Genomic DNA, 16,581 nt, shown 5'->3' on the forward strand with positions numbered 1-16,581 from the left:
TTCTGGCTAATGCAGGGAATGAGCTGATATGGCTGTTCAGAGCTGATGTTAAGTATAAGGTACAACTCAAAAAGGTGCATTTGAACACATTTGAACATTTCAAATAGGGAGCTATTTAAACCTTTTAATGTTGACAAAATGAACTGAATGTAATCTTTTCTCCTTTTCTTGGATGTAGAGCAAAAGTGCATGAAGTGGTGTGATATTTCAAGCAAGAAACCGTTCTCCTCCTCACCTGTTCGTATTTCTCCAGCTCTGTGTGGTAGATCTGTCTGATCTGGGTGAGTTTGGCTCTGTAGTCGGAATGTTCGATGGAGTTGTCGCCCGCTGCGCCCGAGGCGGCGGCTGCAGCTGCGGCGGCAGCAGATCCGCCCCCTTTCTCTGGTCCCGCCACGCCCTCTGCCAGCAGCATGTTGTCTAAACGCATGAGCTGAGGGTCTGGGGGGTCTTCCTCCTGGGCACCACGGATGCTGAGACCTGCAGCGACACACAAGCAGGGAGAGAGGGTCAGCTAATGCCATTAAGGGAAAAAAAAATCATCCTAACAATGGAAACTAAAACAGATCTAATGGGTCCAGTCTGAATTGTTAAGTGCAATTAAAAGCATTACGCCTGCGTAGTCTGTTATAGTGTGATGTTTCCCCTGCAGGTATGAACTGGGTGCCTCCTGTGTATGTGCTGTGTTCCTGTCGCCCATGTCTATGGCTGTTCTCTTTTATTTACACACTGCGCTGCACACTGTGTGTACGGGAAGGCTGACATGACAGCAACATCCATAAACTGACAAATGCTCAATGGTGAAGTGGCACTTCTACTCTGTGAAAGGATGCTAAACAGAAAACTATACCTCGAGTAAGTCTCTGTCTTCAACACAGTGGCTGCTGGGAATTCCAACGAGTAACTGCTGTTTCCCTCATTTCTATTTGCTCATAAGGTTTGAGTCTTGTATTATTTTACAATCCGGATTTTGCAGTGTTCTAAGAAGTAATAAAAATGTGCTGGTGAAATAAGACTCTAAACAAGGCAAAATGAGTGCAGAGTCAATTTTATGTAAAGTGCTCATGAATTTGTTTTTTTGGGTTTTTTTTCTCCGAATGTTGTTGCTCTCAGACCCTGCTGTTTATTTCCTACGTTTTTTCTGTCTCACCAGTCTGTCAGCGAGTCGTAATCACCCGGCAGATAGCACACACACACACCTTGATGCATTGGCAATGCAGCCACAATGCCAGGCTTTACAAAGAATAAACAACAAAAAAAACACTGCGGGTCAGAATTACAACAAAAACAAGCTCGAGCAATCCACTCTAATAAGTGGATAGAAATGTGGCTCAATGGGCAGTAAATACTGAGTGGCTACTCGAACGTTATGATTACCAGAGTTGTTTCAATTCAATAATCCCTCCCGCAATTCAGGGATTTTCAACAGCTCATTACAGCTTCATTAAGATATGGCCAGCCTCTGGATTCTAAATAAGAAGATTAGTGCCTCTATTGTGTCAGCCAGTAGGCATGCAATCAGAGGAGCCCTTTTACCACGCTTTGACCGACTGACCCTGCACACCATCAACGGGAGTAAATACTAGAAAGAAAACACTCTTTTATTCTTTCTCCTTCTCTCACAAACACATTCTTGAATAACAAAAAAATAGGAAACACATCATATTGTAGCCTCTGATGTTTTCACCTCTGTTGGTGTTTTGTTCAACTGCAGTGCCACTGAAAAACAAATTTGCCTCTATTTATGGATCGGCTGGCTTTGAGTCTTTTAGGTGTAATGGTGTGAGAGGAGTGGATGAATGTGGCTATTTGTGTTGGAGACATTGAGATGCTGGACAAGGCTCCATCAGGCTTGCAGAGCCAAGCCATCCATGTGGACAATATGCCGCTGCTCCACTAACCCTCGTCCACATCACACTGCATCTGCACAACTCCACCCAAAGCTCTCGTTCTGGACGGGCTCGGCTGTTTCTCTTCCAGTTTGTGCAGCATGAAACAAAAACGGCACATGATTCAAGTGTTGACTGACCAGATGCCCGGCTACATATCTCAACATGCTCTAATAGCTGGTGGTTTGTCTGCCACTACAGCTCATATTTTCCTAATTCAGTATTTACTCCCACTCTCTGATTCAACACAAGCTCAGCAGGCTGCACTTTCCTTTGTGCTGCGGGTGGTGGTAAGTAGGTAGGCATGTTTTTCATGTCAGGTATATTAAATATAACTCTGGGACGCAGCGTACATTTCCACACCAAACCCAGTTGTCACTTTCACTCCACTCACTCTATATCCAGGGGAAATGCAGCTGGGGGAATTTACAGGGCTTTTCAGCTAAATGGGCATAAATCACTGGTTTCATTCAAACTAAATAATCACAAGCCATAAACGGCTACTAGTCTCTTACCATATATTACCACAAAGTTCCTGTGTGCAATAATGTGGCCATTCATGGCAAAGGAAAACAGAGCGAGACATTGGAAAGTGACATGTAATCCTGTTAGTCCGCTGACATGTGGAGTGGCCGTGACATTTTTATCATACGTGTCCATTTCTATTTGGGAAATCAGCAGGATAAAAATGATTACTGTGCTGCCCTGAGAAGCACACGGCCCTGCAGGAGTCCACCAGGGTGTATTTGTGCCACAGCAGCTACGGCTGGCCATTCATAACACACGAGCTGGGAGAGATGACGCGTCTGTCTCAGGCACATAAATACTAAAAGTTTAAAAAAATAAGACAACATAGCCTACGGAAAAATAATTTCAAAAAACCCAGGTGTATCTCGCTGTCTCTTCCTGTGCACCTTTTGTTGGAGGAGCTAAAGATTTGCGGATTCACTGTCTAAGCTCGGCATCATCACACAACTTCCACAAAATAGGCTCCGGCGAGATAATATCTTTAATTTGCTGTGTGGTTGACAAATCTGTATAGTAACTTGCAAAGCCACAGTCACATTCTAGCACTGCAATGCTGCTCAAATCCTTATCCTGTTTTTGTCTGATGATATGGGTATTAAAACAAGTTTGGGCACCCGAGTTGAGCTCTAATCCACCTCCACAGTCAAAGTGGGATTAATCTCAGTGCAAAGGGAAAGTGTGGGAGTCGTGTCACCTTGGTAAAGCCTGCGAGCAAAAGGAACTTAAGAATGAAAAATCCATATATGGTCGAGTTATTTCACATAACTCTGATGATGCCGGCTCACTTAATTACCAGAACGAATTTAATGATGTAAAAGAAGAAAAAAAACTTGAAATTCTTATAATAATGTAACATGTCCTTAATCTGCCTCATTTGTCATTTAACAATACAGGTGGAGGAGCTGGGGAAAAAGCACTTGCCTATATGATTGCTCCTCATTTCTCCTGTGTGACGGAGACAAAAGGAGACACTGTGATTAATCCATCCCTATCAGTCAGGGGTGGTTCTCCTTTTCATTTTTTACAGGTTTCACCGTCGGTATCAGATCCGAGGAAGTAACAAATTTGACAGATAAAGACAATGCAGCCCTTTTCTCTCATATACTCTCCCCTGTTCTCTGTTTATAATCATTTCCGGTCCTGGGCTGTTGTCTCGTACATCATTCCCTGCTTGAAGCCCTGACAGTGATCTGAGCACTGCCTCGGGCCGCTCTCCTTTCCTCCCACCTCTTTTCCCCCTGTGCCCTCTTTTATTCTGTGGGCTTAGCTGACCTTTGGCCCGCTGCTTGTTTACTCTCATCACTGAAGTGTGAGCAGGAGAGCCATAAAGGCAGAGCCCTGCTGGGTTAATGTGGCCTGCTGAAGAGGGAAGGGGTGGCTCTGGGCTTCTCCACCTCATTCTGCTGCACTGGCTGCACTGCCAGACGTCAGACAATGCACTGGAAGAGCAGTTCTTCTTACAGATAAAGTGAGAGATTTTTTTTCTTTTTACGCACTTTTTTCGGCAATGACTCTTTTCTAAGATGTTAAATGCTGATTGCAGAATGTGCCTGGGTGTTTAACCGTGTTTGACGACACACACTTCCACCGCTGTTTCCAAAACATCCTGTTCATTACGAGTAACCCTGACCTCCTGCAGCTCCTCTCCTCGCCAGTGCCTCCAGTGAACGGCTCCGGCCACATATCGACACTCTGTTCATCTAATTGCATTGATCGGCAAAGGTCTCCCAAAGCTAACTAATCGAAACAGAATTTATTTTCTGTCAATATTTGCAAAGGTCATCTCTCTTAAAGCCGTGGAGTAGACGGTGTGAGTGGAGAGGAGGAGGCTCAGAGGAGGAGGAGGAGGACCGTGGCATCTAGCCTGTTACTGAGGCTCGTCCAAGGTGAGCTTTAACTCTGGCTTGGCACTCAGGATCCAAGGCTTCTAATCCACCGTGTTATTAAAACCCGCTGCCAAAGCTACACACTAGAGACTACAGAGGGCTTAGAGTATCCATTTCACAAAGAGGCCAGTGTCACTACAGCCGCGTTCCACGTCTCCTTTGACTTCATATCATCTCCTTTGTCGTGGCGCCTGGATCAGTGACTTTCAGCTGCAGGAGCAGGGAGCTGGATCAAATTACCATTGAAAATCTTTTGTTCTGACAAATGAAACATAAGGATCCTCTTTCATCGATGTTCTTAAAGCCTTTTTTAAGCTTGGCCTACATCCACATGGCACAAAGAATCTGAGAGAATGCCTGCGGGCTCTCTCTAGCATGTACAGTAATTAACATGCCATTAACACATTAATACACATTAACTATTCCCAATGTTAATGGCAGAGTAATTACCATACCTGATGCCACACTGTGGGGAAGCCGAAGCACATTTGCCACTTTCACTTTCTTTGTTGAAGTGAGCTGAAAGGAAGAATTTGGGAAGATGGCTCATTCTGTTTTCCTCACAAAACATATCAGCGTGTGTCTGCATATTAAAATGAGAAGTGCCTTAAAGGGTAAGCTCATCGAAGAATACAATTTCAGTCATTATCTTCTCACCCCCATGACGATGGAAAGTTGGGTGAAGTTTTGTAGTCTGCTAAAAATTTCTGGAGTTTCACAGTAAAACAGCGGTGCAGCGTTCTCCTTAATGACTGAAGTAGCTGGAGACCTGTTTTCGAACCTAAATAAACAAACTAAAAAAATGGCTCTGTACAGCTAGTCCGGTGTAACCCAAGTCTCCGGAAGCCAAGAGATCCAAAATTGATTTGAAAGAAACGTTTTTACACCCTCAATACACGGCTGAGATCATGCACCCACTTTAGATGGGGGTGGGCTCAAGCTTTCTCCTTAAAAAAGGGTGTAAATAATAATAACTTTTCTCAAACCAGTTTGGGATCTTGGAGCTTCCGCAGACTTGGATGAAACTGGACGAGCTGTGTGAAGCCATTTTGTGTTTTTATTTAGTTGCTTTTTTTTTCCTAAAACAAGTCCCCATCTACTCCTGTTCACTCCTTTCCATCTGCATGGGGGTGAGTAGATAATGACTACATTTTCATTTTTGGGTGAACGTATCCTTTAACACACTGATGCAGCTGTTCTGATTTTACTAAAAAAAAAACACATGAAAGGAAGAAAGTTGTCATTGTAAAGCTCTGAGGACTGGCTTTAGAGGTGAGGCTGAAATACTGGAGGGGACAGAGAGTTTGGTGATTAAATGTGGAGTAAAAGGAAGCAGGGAACAGGCCCTGAACAGGGGAATCCCTGTCTAGAATGATGATGTATTTCCTCCCAGTGTGGTGACTGATAAGCTAATCAGCCGCGCTGACAGTGAAGTGTTACAGCCCCTCAGTGCTGGGTCAAGACTTCTCCCATCATACACCACCAGCACACACTAAACAGACAGCGCATGGAGGTGGTGGAGGGGGGTGACAAAAAGTGGCTCTGGTCAGAAAAGAAGATCTCTGTCAGTTCAGGTAGCCTTTGTCCCTCGATGATGATGAGCCCCCGCCCGCCCACATCCCAAAAGAGGGGGAGGAGGCTGTGACAGCGGGGGCGAGGGGCGTGAGGGGAGGGGGAGGGGGCGCTTGCCACTCTCGACCCACGACTCCAAGACACGCAGGGAGCGGGGGTGGGCAAGGGGGTGGGAAAAGACAACCCAAACAAACATCTTGAAGACATTTTGCCAAGCACACCAAAATTAATCACTGTCCCATGGTGGCACTGACATTTGTGGGAAGTGACACACAACATGACAGACTAGAGGGAGAGGATGAAAGGAGAGTGAGGGAGGGCGGGAGGGCCGGGTAAACAAGAGCCACTGTCACTCGCTGTGATCATGTGTGCATGTGTGTGTGATGTGTGTGTTTATATGTGGACGTGTGAGTGCCCGCTTTGTTTCCTGCCCTCTAAGACTCGATGTGGGCAAACGGCCAAGTGGTGCGGTGATGGCTGACCAGGCCTGGCTGTGGCGGCCGCACGCAGCGGTTGGGGAGACTGGCCAAATGAGTGGACAGGACCTCCGCTACAGATCAGCACACTGACTGACCCTACAGAACACATACAGCATGGGGCTCCAGCATCGGGCTCACATGGTTCACATGGTCTGCTGGTCACAGAATGAGCCGCGATCGCTGAGACACTCGTGTGTTATTAAGGCAGACAGCCCAAATCTGAGATGAACATAAAGGAAAATACACTCAATAGAAGAGTCTAATAATATTTTAATCTCTGTTCTGTAGGTGGTCTGGGACAGTTATTGTGTCTTGTGTTCCAATATTTCATTTTATTGTGTTACCATGTTTTGCTTATTTCTTTTCTTCACTTTCATTTTATATTTCATGTATTGATGGTCTAGCTGCTAGCCTCAATTTGCTGCAAAGGTAGGCTGATTTGTTATTCAGACCCCAAGCAAATAATGCAAATGTGGCACTGAAAGCCACTTATGAAATACCCAAAGGCAACTAATCACTCCTCCTCTCGTTCCAGCCTTTCTGCAGCCTCCTAATTAGAAGATGGAGATTGCATGAAACCAGGTCACACAGCAGGTCTTGTACACACCGATAACCAGGCAAATACGCAGGCAAACTTCATCCAGACACCAAGCCAAGCATGCATTATTTTAAAGGCTAGAGGTGAAAAAAATAATGCTATTCAGGTTATTAATCCCATATATTTCACTGTATGCTCCCAAAGAAAGGATTTAGGCTTGAAGCATTTTGTATATGTGTTCTGTATTTGTGTGTGTATCTGTGCATGTGCATACACTCGTGTCTGCATGTGCGCGTGTGAAGGCTACATGCTCGCATAAACAAAGAAACGGCATTGGTAGCATACAGCCAGCCATGATCCACTGCCAGAGAGATTATTCTTTGCAGTGGCATTTCTGCAAGAGAGTTGACAGTCCATCATTTAGATTTTGCAGTGTATCTACGAAAAGGCTGCATTGCCTGAAGCAGAAGGAGCTGCTCTTTCCTTCAGTGTCTTTTATAGAAGAAGAATTCAGCTCCAAATTGTGAAGCCAGAATCCTTTGCTAGCTGTGCTCGCGTGTAAGGACTCTGCTACGAGGCAACTGAGGTTACGGCACTGGAATAAGACTGCGCTTGACGTGCTCATTCTCAGAGCATCTCCTCGGTGAGGACTGATAAAGCTCACAAAAACACATCCACCTCCAGTGTCTTGGGTTGCACGCACCTGAAACAAGAGTGCTGTTTCTGCAAGCATCCTGAGCCTGATGTTGCAGGTTACTGCTAGGTCTGCAGAGTGCAGTGTAAGGAGTGGATGGGCGGATCAGGTCCGGGCCAAACAACAGCTTGTGACAGAAGCAGGCCAAAGAGGATGTTGAGACACGCAGAGACTTAACAGGCAGCCGGCCTGCCATCCACTCTTTTTCAGCTCTCCTTATACTCAACACATCACTTCGGATCCATCGCAAGTGTCTCTCAAAGAACATGGCGAGAATAGAGCTTCACATTACCATGAGAAAGGAGTGAAATAGCTGTGGAGTTTTCAAAGCAAATGAGTGAATGACTGCAGGGAGAAAATCATCTCCCTCGTTTTATTTGACCAGCTGAATCGTTTTATTGCACACCTACAGATGATACTCCACCTTTTTTTGTTGTGCGAACAAGGTAACAAAAAAAAGGTTATTTGGTGCTAATTATTCCCAGCATGTACTTTACACACCATTTAATGAGTTAGACTGGAGGCATGGCCATTGGCTGTGACTTGCTCGCCCAGTTATCCAAGATGAACCGTGCAATCTCCCCCACGTCACCCCTGTCATGTGTAAGTCCCCCTACGCATCCAATTCCCTGCTAGGGCTTCACTGAAGCAGAGACGAGGCGCCACTGAAGCAACACAACAGCTCCCGTAGCGTCTCTGCACACCGGCGAGGGAGGGGTTGGGGGGGTGGAGGTGGGAGGGAGCAGAGCTGGGAGCTCACTCTCATAATTACAATAATTAACAGTTGCAGATTTAATTGGAAGGGAAGGCATTAACAGGAGGAACATTGTGGCGGCGCGTGCAGAGGGAACCTTTGCTGCAAGAAGCTTTTGTCTTCTCTGTACCTAATGGTGCCTCGGCTGCGGTTGGCGAGTGCTGACACAACACAACACAACACCACCAAGCTGAGGGTTCAGACGGTGGGGCTTGTCAGGACTCAGACTGGAGGCAGATAATTAGGTGCCAGGTTAATGAGAGCACAGGCTCTTGATGGCATTTGGTTACTGTATGTGGGCAATTAATGACTTTGTTTTTGTGTTTTTATTGCCCACTTGAGTGGAAAACATAATACATTATTCACCTCAGGCCTGTGTGGCGTTTGATGGAGTAGCACGGACTCTGGCTAAAGAATCAGTTTCATTCATTGTGGTGGATTCAAAGCAAAGCAGCGTGCTATGTGGAGTACGCAAAATGGAATCTCAGTTCACTCACGGCTGCTGCGCTGCGTGACCTTTTCAGTGTGTATTGCCTCATGGTCGATGTCAAACCAACGTTGAAGCAGCAGGTCAGGCGCAGGACAGTGTAGCCGCAAAAACACACCAGAACAAAGAAACCAAACCCCGTGGGCCAGAAGTGTGCAGTTAATTCAGCGTATCAGGTTTCATAATGTATTTACGAAATTCCATACCCCCCTAGAAAAGCCCTGCTTTCATTCCAGAGGATTTATTGGCAATGAATCCACTGAGAGATCTTTAGACATCCTCTTCTTTAGCCCAACCACTCGACGCCTCCTATTTTGGAGTTAGTTGTTCTCTTGCCTGTGGTGGCCAATTAGAGTGCTATAAGATAAATGGGCACCCACAACTTTGATGTCCATCTTTTTAATAAGCTTTGGTTAAGATGACATCTGTGTGAAAGAGTTCAATATCTTCACAGTGGGAGAGAAAAGAGGTTTATTCTAAAATGAAATATCATCTAAATACTGCTGGAGGTTTAGGCTGGGTGGGGGGGATCATAGTGTCGGCTGCGACTCTGGCGTTGCATTCATTATCTTCCGCTGCAGTTGTGCAGATTAGTCAGCGAAAGATGATTTTTAGAGCCTCGTGAAATCTGTGCTTTTATGCCTCTGAATCAGCTTCAGCGTACAGGGAAAAAAAAAAAGCTTTTTTTTTTTTTTTTATGCAGTCTTCAAATAGACAGAATTTATCAAGCCTGAAAAACAAAATTCTTTATACACATTTAAAACACAAAAAAAGCCATTTAATTAGCCTCGATACAAACACAACCAAAACCATTCAATGTTGGGAATATGAAGCAGTAATAGAAGAAAAGTACAGTGTAACAATATCTAAAATGGTGGGGTAATAAAATGGTGCATGAGAGAGGTGGAGAGAGAGCATATATCTAACCTAGCCTGCGGACGTGCTCCTTTATACGTGTGTGTAACTCAGTCAGGAATAATGTAAATGTCTGGAGAGTCTTAAGACTGAGCAGGCCCGTATAAAAGCACCCTGTTTCAGGCTAGTAAAACAAGTCAATAAATACAGCGGAGAAGCCGGTGCTGTCTGCTGCACTCTCCTGAATGAAAACAGAGGTGAACTGCTTATTTTCAGTCTGGCACCAGAGGTTGACAGCAGCATAATGGGCGCTCATACATTCTGACTATCACTCGTCACAAGCTATATCTGTCAATATTACACTCAAGTGCATTTTAGATGTAAAACGAGCGTTCCCTGGGAAGACTATTTATGGCCTGATGTGGTCAGCTGCTAAACGAACTAAATCCTTCCCACAGCAGCCACTGGCCGCGTTATGATGTTTTTAAAACTCGATTCATCAGTTCGTCTTTTTTGTTGATTCTCGCAGGCAGAACAAACACTGAGCCTCGGTGGGTTGCCGTTTACGAGAAGGCAGATCCTTCCTGCCTCTGCTCCAAATGGGAAGCCGATGACACAGACTCGCACAAAATGGAAACACCATTAGGTAGGCAAACACTTCACTGCGATAACTGCTACCTGATTACAGCGGGCAAAGCGCCGGCATGGTTCTGCTTTTTTTCATACTGTGTCAACACTTTGGGAAAGCAAATATTTCAGTGACTACCCTCCTTGCGCTTTAATCCATATGGTGCATTCTGTTTGTCACCACAGATGTTACACTCCCAGGATGGGATTTTCAGAATAGGAAGAACTACTCCTCTACAAGCAGTGGCTCACCTGCTCCGCGCTACACAATGAATACACAGAGGTCACACACCATATCACAGCAGGGCCAGCGTCAATCCTTTATTAAATTACCTAGCTATCTTCTTTTCTGTCACCACACTGATATGAGGGTTATCTTTTTCATTTACGTAGCGGATTTCCAAGGGATTATGCATTAAAGATTAAGGGTGTGTATACCTAACACCTCAGCACAACAAAATGCAATACCTCAGACGGCACATGGCTGATGTGTGTAAGGCAAAAGGAGGTGCTATAAAACAAATCTTCAGCAGCCAGAATCGGACAGGGTTTATTCTCCTCAGACAATACAAGCTGTGACTATACAGAATGTTTCAACCCCTAAAATACTGTGGTAAGCAATACAAATCCCTTGGACAAAATGAAATGTATTAAACATGTGGATTTCATAAATCTCCCTTTCCTCGGTCTGGGTCAGAGGTATATTCACTGTAGAGCTCAGCAGGCACTTTTCCCTCAGCATTGTTACTCCGAGTCGCAAGTGCTCCGAGTGGTTTTCAAAATGAATGTCAGCAAAAGCTGCACGTGTATGGCAAACAGCAGATCCTCACAGTGAAACAGCTCAAATCACTTACCCCTGCTACTTTGTAAGAGTATTACAGTGGTGTGGGGATTTAAAGGTCTGCTATAGAAATATTACAGTGGGAATAGTGAGCTAGGATCTACATTGTGGGCATAAAAAGGCTCCAAAGATGAACAGTCCTGTACAGTTCCCCGGGATCACTCTCCTCAGTGCAGATAGTGTCAGAAAATGGGAGGAAAAAAGCCATTCAGATCCGAGCACAACACTGTTAAACACCCAACTGGGATCCCTTTAACCTTGAGTAGCATACCAAAGGTAGAGGCAGCCTGGGGCTACAGAGGGACTGGCTACCACAACTCCCAGTGCCATGCTGTTCCACAGTGGGGGCCCAACATGGCCAGATTGCCAGAGAGGCCAGCAGAGGTGGTGCTCCAGAGTGAGCAGGAGCTGATCATTCATCTGCTGGAACATTCATTTAAGTCGCTCCATTATCTATTTGTTTTGTTTTTCCAAATCTTTTTCTGGTCACCTCGCTGAGGAGACAGCCGCATTCACCTTGTGGGTGTCGGAGCATCTGTCGGTGGCTAGTTCAAGAGACGTTCCCGCTAATTATTTAGCTAGCCTGTGATCATTAAAGATCAGAAGAGCTAAGAAAAGATTGGGAGTAATTATCATTGCTCTGCGGGTCCCACTAATAAGCGAAGGGCTTTGAAAGTAGCATGTATGCACAATTAAATGCCCTGTCTTATACACTCTTTTTTTCCCCATCTGCTTCAAACTAAGAGCTGGTAAACAAACATTTGAATGATGTATGAATGCTATACATGATTCTGCCTTGTGTGGGGGGCCTTGGAGGAAAGATGAATAAAGATGGAAGATAAATTAGCGTGTGAACGGATATTCTTTCCCTCAAGCTCACGTTACGGCTGAAGCAAAAACAAATAATGAAGCCTACAACCTATGAGTCACTTCAATCCCATTGTATAATTCAATCATTTTTGTGACAGCTGACGATTACTTCATCATCGCATAAAGACAGATTAAAAAGTTGTCAAATTAAATATTAAAGAGGGACTGCAGGCAGCGGTGAATTTTTAAAGGAATAACACAGATTGGAGATGAAATGAGGCACCTATATGCATATTTTATGCCATAGGGAACGAATGCATATATTTTCCTCCAGGCCACCTACTTTGTAATAAAGAATAGTGAGTGTATAGATGTGGTAATGCAGCACAGCGGAAATGATATGAAAGAGAAATTGGTTTTACATAATGATGTCAAAAGGAATATGGCTCTGCATGGTCATGCGGAATAAAGATAAGATTCTCTTTCTCCGTGAGTGAATATTTCGCTAATGGTTTCTTCATTTCCTTAAAGAATAAAGAAGTCAGCTTTGAATGAACCTTGAATGAGCTTTCTATTGAATGAAGTTAACATTTATCTTTCAATAGCAGGAGGGATCTGTTGAAAATACCCATGTGTGGAGCAGAATACCGAATGTAAAAGCTTTGTCATCTGTTGAAATAAAGAGAAAGTGACAAGTGACAGTAATGCTATCACATTTTCAGCTGGAGGAAGGTTTGAAGAGGAGAACAAAGCGGCAGAATGCGACGCGAAGAGGGTTAAATCTCTATAAAGAACAGAGAGGAGGGCGCGTTTCACAGAGTCAGCATCGATTGGAGTAAACAATGACTGATCAATACGCACATAAAAGGATCCTTCTAACAAAGACTTACATGTAGATTTCATATATCTCACCAACAGATAATGTTTCCTCAAGCCTGTTGAATTAACAGCCCCCTCTTTATTAACACTGTTTGCTGCTGCTTCTTTATTTTCCTACTCAGCGCAGATACACTCCTGTGTCCATACACACTTACTCATGCAATAAGCATCATTGTCACAGAGGCTTCCTTTCCAAATGGTTCAGCCTCCACCATCTGCAGGCGTTCCCAGACACACCGCTTTGAGTCTGCCATAATGATGCATGACTAAGTACAGTTAAAGTGTTGCAGTCTGTTGGCAAAAAGCAGTCAAGCACTTTGCTATAGTGTCACTACGGATAAACCATACAGCTGAAGGTTGACGATGGATAAAAGGCAGTGACAGCCCTAGTGATGTGACTCTCTGTGTGTGAGTGTGTGTGTGTGTGTGTGTGTGTGTGTGTGTGTGTGTGTGTGTGCGCTAGCGTGGATCCACATGTGTATGAGAGGTTAGAAACCATGGCACAGCAGATTTGTAAGTGTACTTAACTAGGATGTGAAATAGGGTTGGACACAGTGACATAAAATGCTGCGCAGGAGTCTGTTGAAACTGGGACACGCTTTAAAAGTTATTCCCTCTGCCAATAAGCAGGCATCTCCCTCTACGGCTGTGGCTTTAAGGGAATCACAACCTCACGGATTTGCTAATATTGTTTGTCACACACATTTCTGGAAAAAAAGTTGTTAGCCGGCACAATATGAAGTCTTTAAATGCAATCCAAGAGAGCATTATTTAAACAACACGTTTTCTTCTCTCGCTGCTTTCGGATCTTCTAAAAAGAACTTTATTTTTGGATTCTTGTGTGTTCTCTAAGTCCAGCCCTCGCAGTGCACTGTTTATTTGGCTTGCACGGCCTTCTACGCCCGACTCTTTCGCTTGAACTCAGCAATAAGGGACTCAAGCCTCCCTCTCAGCTCTAACCCAGTCTCTCTCCTCATTTCACTGTCTCCTCCACTACTCTTCAGGGTAGATATTCAGCATACAGTGAATACAGAGGAGACAAAGAACTCTCCGTTATACTGTACTCTGTTTGCCAAAGTCTTTAGTGTCAAAACGCTCCACAGACTTTGTTGCCGCTTTGTCGAGTTCACCGCTGCAGCCGCTTTCATGTAAATGATCTTGAATGTTATTTTCTAAAGAATGCATTTTAAAGAGAAATTCTCATTTCTGCCTCTGCGTCTTGTCACAAACCCTTTTCTCTCCTATCTCCTCCCCGCTCTCCCGCTCCCTCCTGCCGCAGCCGCAGACTGCATAATTGATGCAAATACTGTCACATGTGTCAGGAGTGGAGGCTCTTCTAGTTTACTTCTGTGCAACACTTTATCGGAGAACATTAAGTGGAGAAAGCAGCCTCATGCCAGGGGTGGAAAATCAGCTTGTCAGTGGTCTCATTCACGCAGCCATTGCTTCGGGATTGTTTCATCAAGGTGATTGAGAACAAAAAGTGCGGCGGCAAATTCCAGCTTATGTTTGGGAGCCCTGCCACATACATTATTTATATTTGTTGCCCACCCCAGTCTCTCCAGTCATCTGAATACATCATTGCCTAATTCTCAAATATTTCTTCAGATTTCCTCCTATTTGCACTATATCCTTTCCACATCAACCACGCCAAACCATTAGGGCTTGTACGGCACGCTTTTTGTGTGTGACACAGACCTGAAATTATAGATAGCTGCTTTCAAGGAGTCTGATGGGAAAGCTGTAATGGCTGTTGAGTGACTGGAGTGCAGTGAGAGACAGAAACAGGATTTCATTTACAACAACGATACAGGAGGAATTATGTAAAATGGTAACATTCCATGCCATTTAATGAGCCATATTCACTAATGTCGTACTCTATGGTCTAGCGGTAATAAAACGCACCGCCTGCCAGAGCTCCCTGCTACACTGTTTCTGTCTATTTGGAGCTCTGTATGAAACAATGGTGCATAACAGAACAGGCAGACATTTGCAGTTCTTTACCCAGCGCGCTGAATGCTCTGCCCTCAGACAGAGTGAGGCGCTTGTCTGCTACCCTCCCCCTCCTCCTCCTTCCTCTCCCATGCTCTCCCTGTCCTCTTTTTTCTGGCCCTAGTCTGTGCTACAGATTAAGTGACTTGATCCTGCAAACATCTGAAGAATTCAGCTCCACAAAGGGGTCAGACAAAGGCCAGGGGATAGCCTTACAGGTCCTCCTCCATTAGCAGATCCACAGAGGTGTCATCAGGAGGGCTCTGCAGGCAACAAAGACGCCACAAAAAGAGCAGATTGCCAATTGATGTTTATCTCTGGACTCATTATTAAAACCCTCACAGCCCCGCGTCTACTCGGACATATGATCTCTGAAATTAATGGGAAAAATTGATTAGCCTTGTGCTGTGCACAAGTCATGTGTGATGAGTTGTATTCAGAAAAAAAATATTCTTGGACTGGTAAATGCAATCCTACATCTTTGCTCGGTGTCAAATCTTCACAGTTTTTCGCAAAACAATTTTTTTTTGCACAAACAAGTTCTCGCTTGTGAACTGCAATACTCGCGCCAAGTAAGCTGCAAATGCTGACTGTCTCTTTGTTCACATGTCTCTTGATATAGACAAACAAAAATACCCCATATTTTCCAGCATTCACAAAGAATATCTGGGGCTCCTAGAAAAACATTTCAACTGTAATAAGCTTTCTCCATGAGAGTATGAAACATTTCAGAGAGCTTCTTTGAAGCTCTCACTATGTTGACTCTTCATATATAGACAGTGCTTGGAAAGCCTGAGCGCCATATCGCTGTAACCTCTCAGTGCTTCTGCATTAATAATTAATTGCCAATGTGAGTAAACACCACTGTAGATACAAGAATGCCCCTAACAACACCAACTGCTGCTCCCACTTAAAGCTGTACACTCGACAAATTTGGATGAGTTTCCAGATACACGCAAATGTTGCATATAGACTGTATTCACTCTCACTTTATCATGGAAGTAGGTTATGAGTATATATTCAGCTTTAGAGATGAATCGATTAGTTGTCAACTTTTAAATTAATCGCCAACTTTTTTGACAGTCAAATAAATTGTTTGATTAATTTTTTAAGATAAAAAAGTTAAAATTATTTGATTAAACATGGATATTTTCTGGTTTCTTTCCTCCTCTTCTACAGTCAACTGAATGTCTTTGGGTGTTGAGTTGAGGACGTCATTTTGGGCTTTGAGGGACACTGATTGGCATTTAATCACACTCTTTAAGACCAAACAACTAATTGATTAAGAGAGAAATAATCAGAGCATTCGTTGGCAAAAATGTCCTCGGTTCGCTCATTTTTCTATAAAAACCTCCACTTTCGAGCAGGTGGCTCCATCTTTCACTCTGTATATTCAGAGCTGCTCAGGAGGAGATTTGGAGGCGTTGCTCCTGTGCAGTTACCCTTTAGCTTACAGGCAACATGCTGTGAGTTTACAGCTAACACAACCTCATTTATATTACTTATAGTGAGGAATGTATGTGCGAGGCCTGTAGAACATGCTGACCTTGTCACTGTTAGCAGCATCTCCCTGTGCTAGTGAGGAGCCTTGCTGGTGCTCAGGTACTGTTACCCAACCACTGCTCGTGTTACACATAAAGGAGGAACTAAGGGCTTCTGAGTGTCACAACAGAACAGTTGCAACATAAAAGCTCTGATTAAAAGATTGTCTTACATGTGTGCATATCATAGCAAAAGGCGATGTCTGGGTTTG

General features: G+C 44.2%; 1 protein-coding gene across 3 annotated transcripts in view; it reads right to left on the reverse strand.

The window, feature by feature from the left end:
• Positions 1-16,581, reverse strand: part of LOC140996172 (pre-B-cell leukemia transcription factor 3) — a 59,220-nt gene that overhangs the window by 13,517 nt on the left and 29,122 nt on the right. For all 3 annotated transcript variants that reach the window (XM_073466467.1, XM_073466466.1, XM_073466468.1), the window contains exon 3: positions 236-477. In XM_073466467.1, the coding sequence (XP_073322568.1) occupies positions 236-477 (242 nt within the window). The remainder of the gene's footprint in view (positions 1-235; positions 478-16,581) is intronic.

The sequence above is a fragment of the Pagrus major genome, chromosome 5 (genome assembly GCF_040436345.1).
Source record: "Pagrus major chromosome 5, Pma_NU_1.0".
NCBI lineage: Eukaryota > Metazoa > Chordata > Actinopteri > Spariformes > Sparidae > Pagrus > Pagrus major.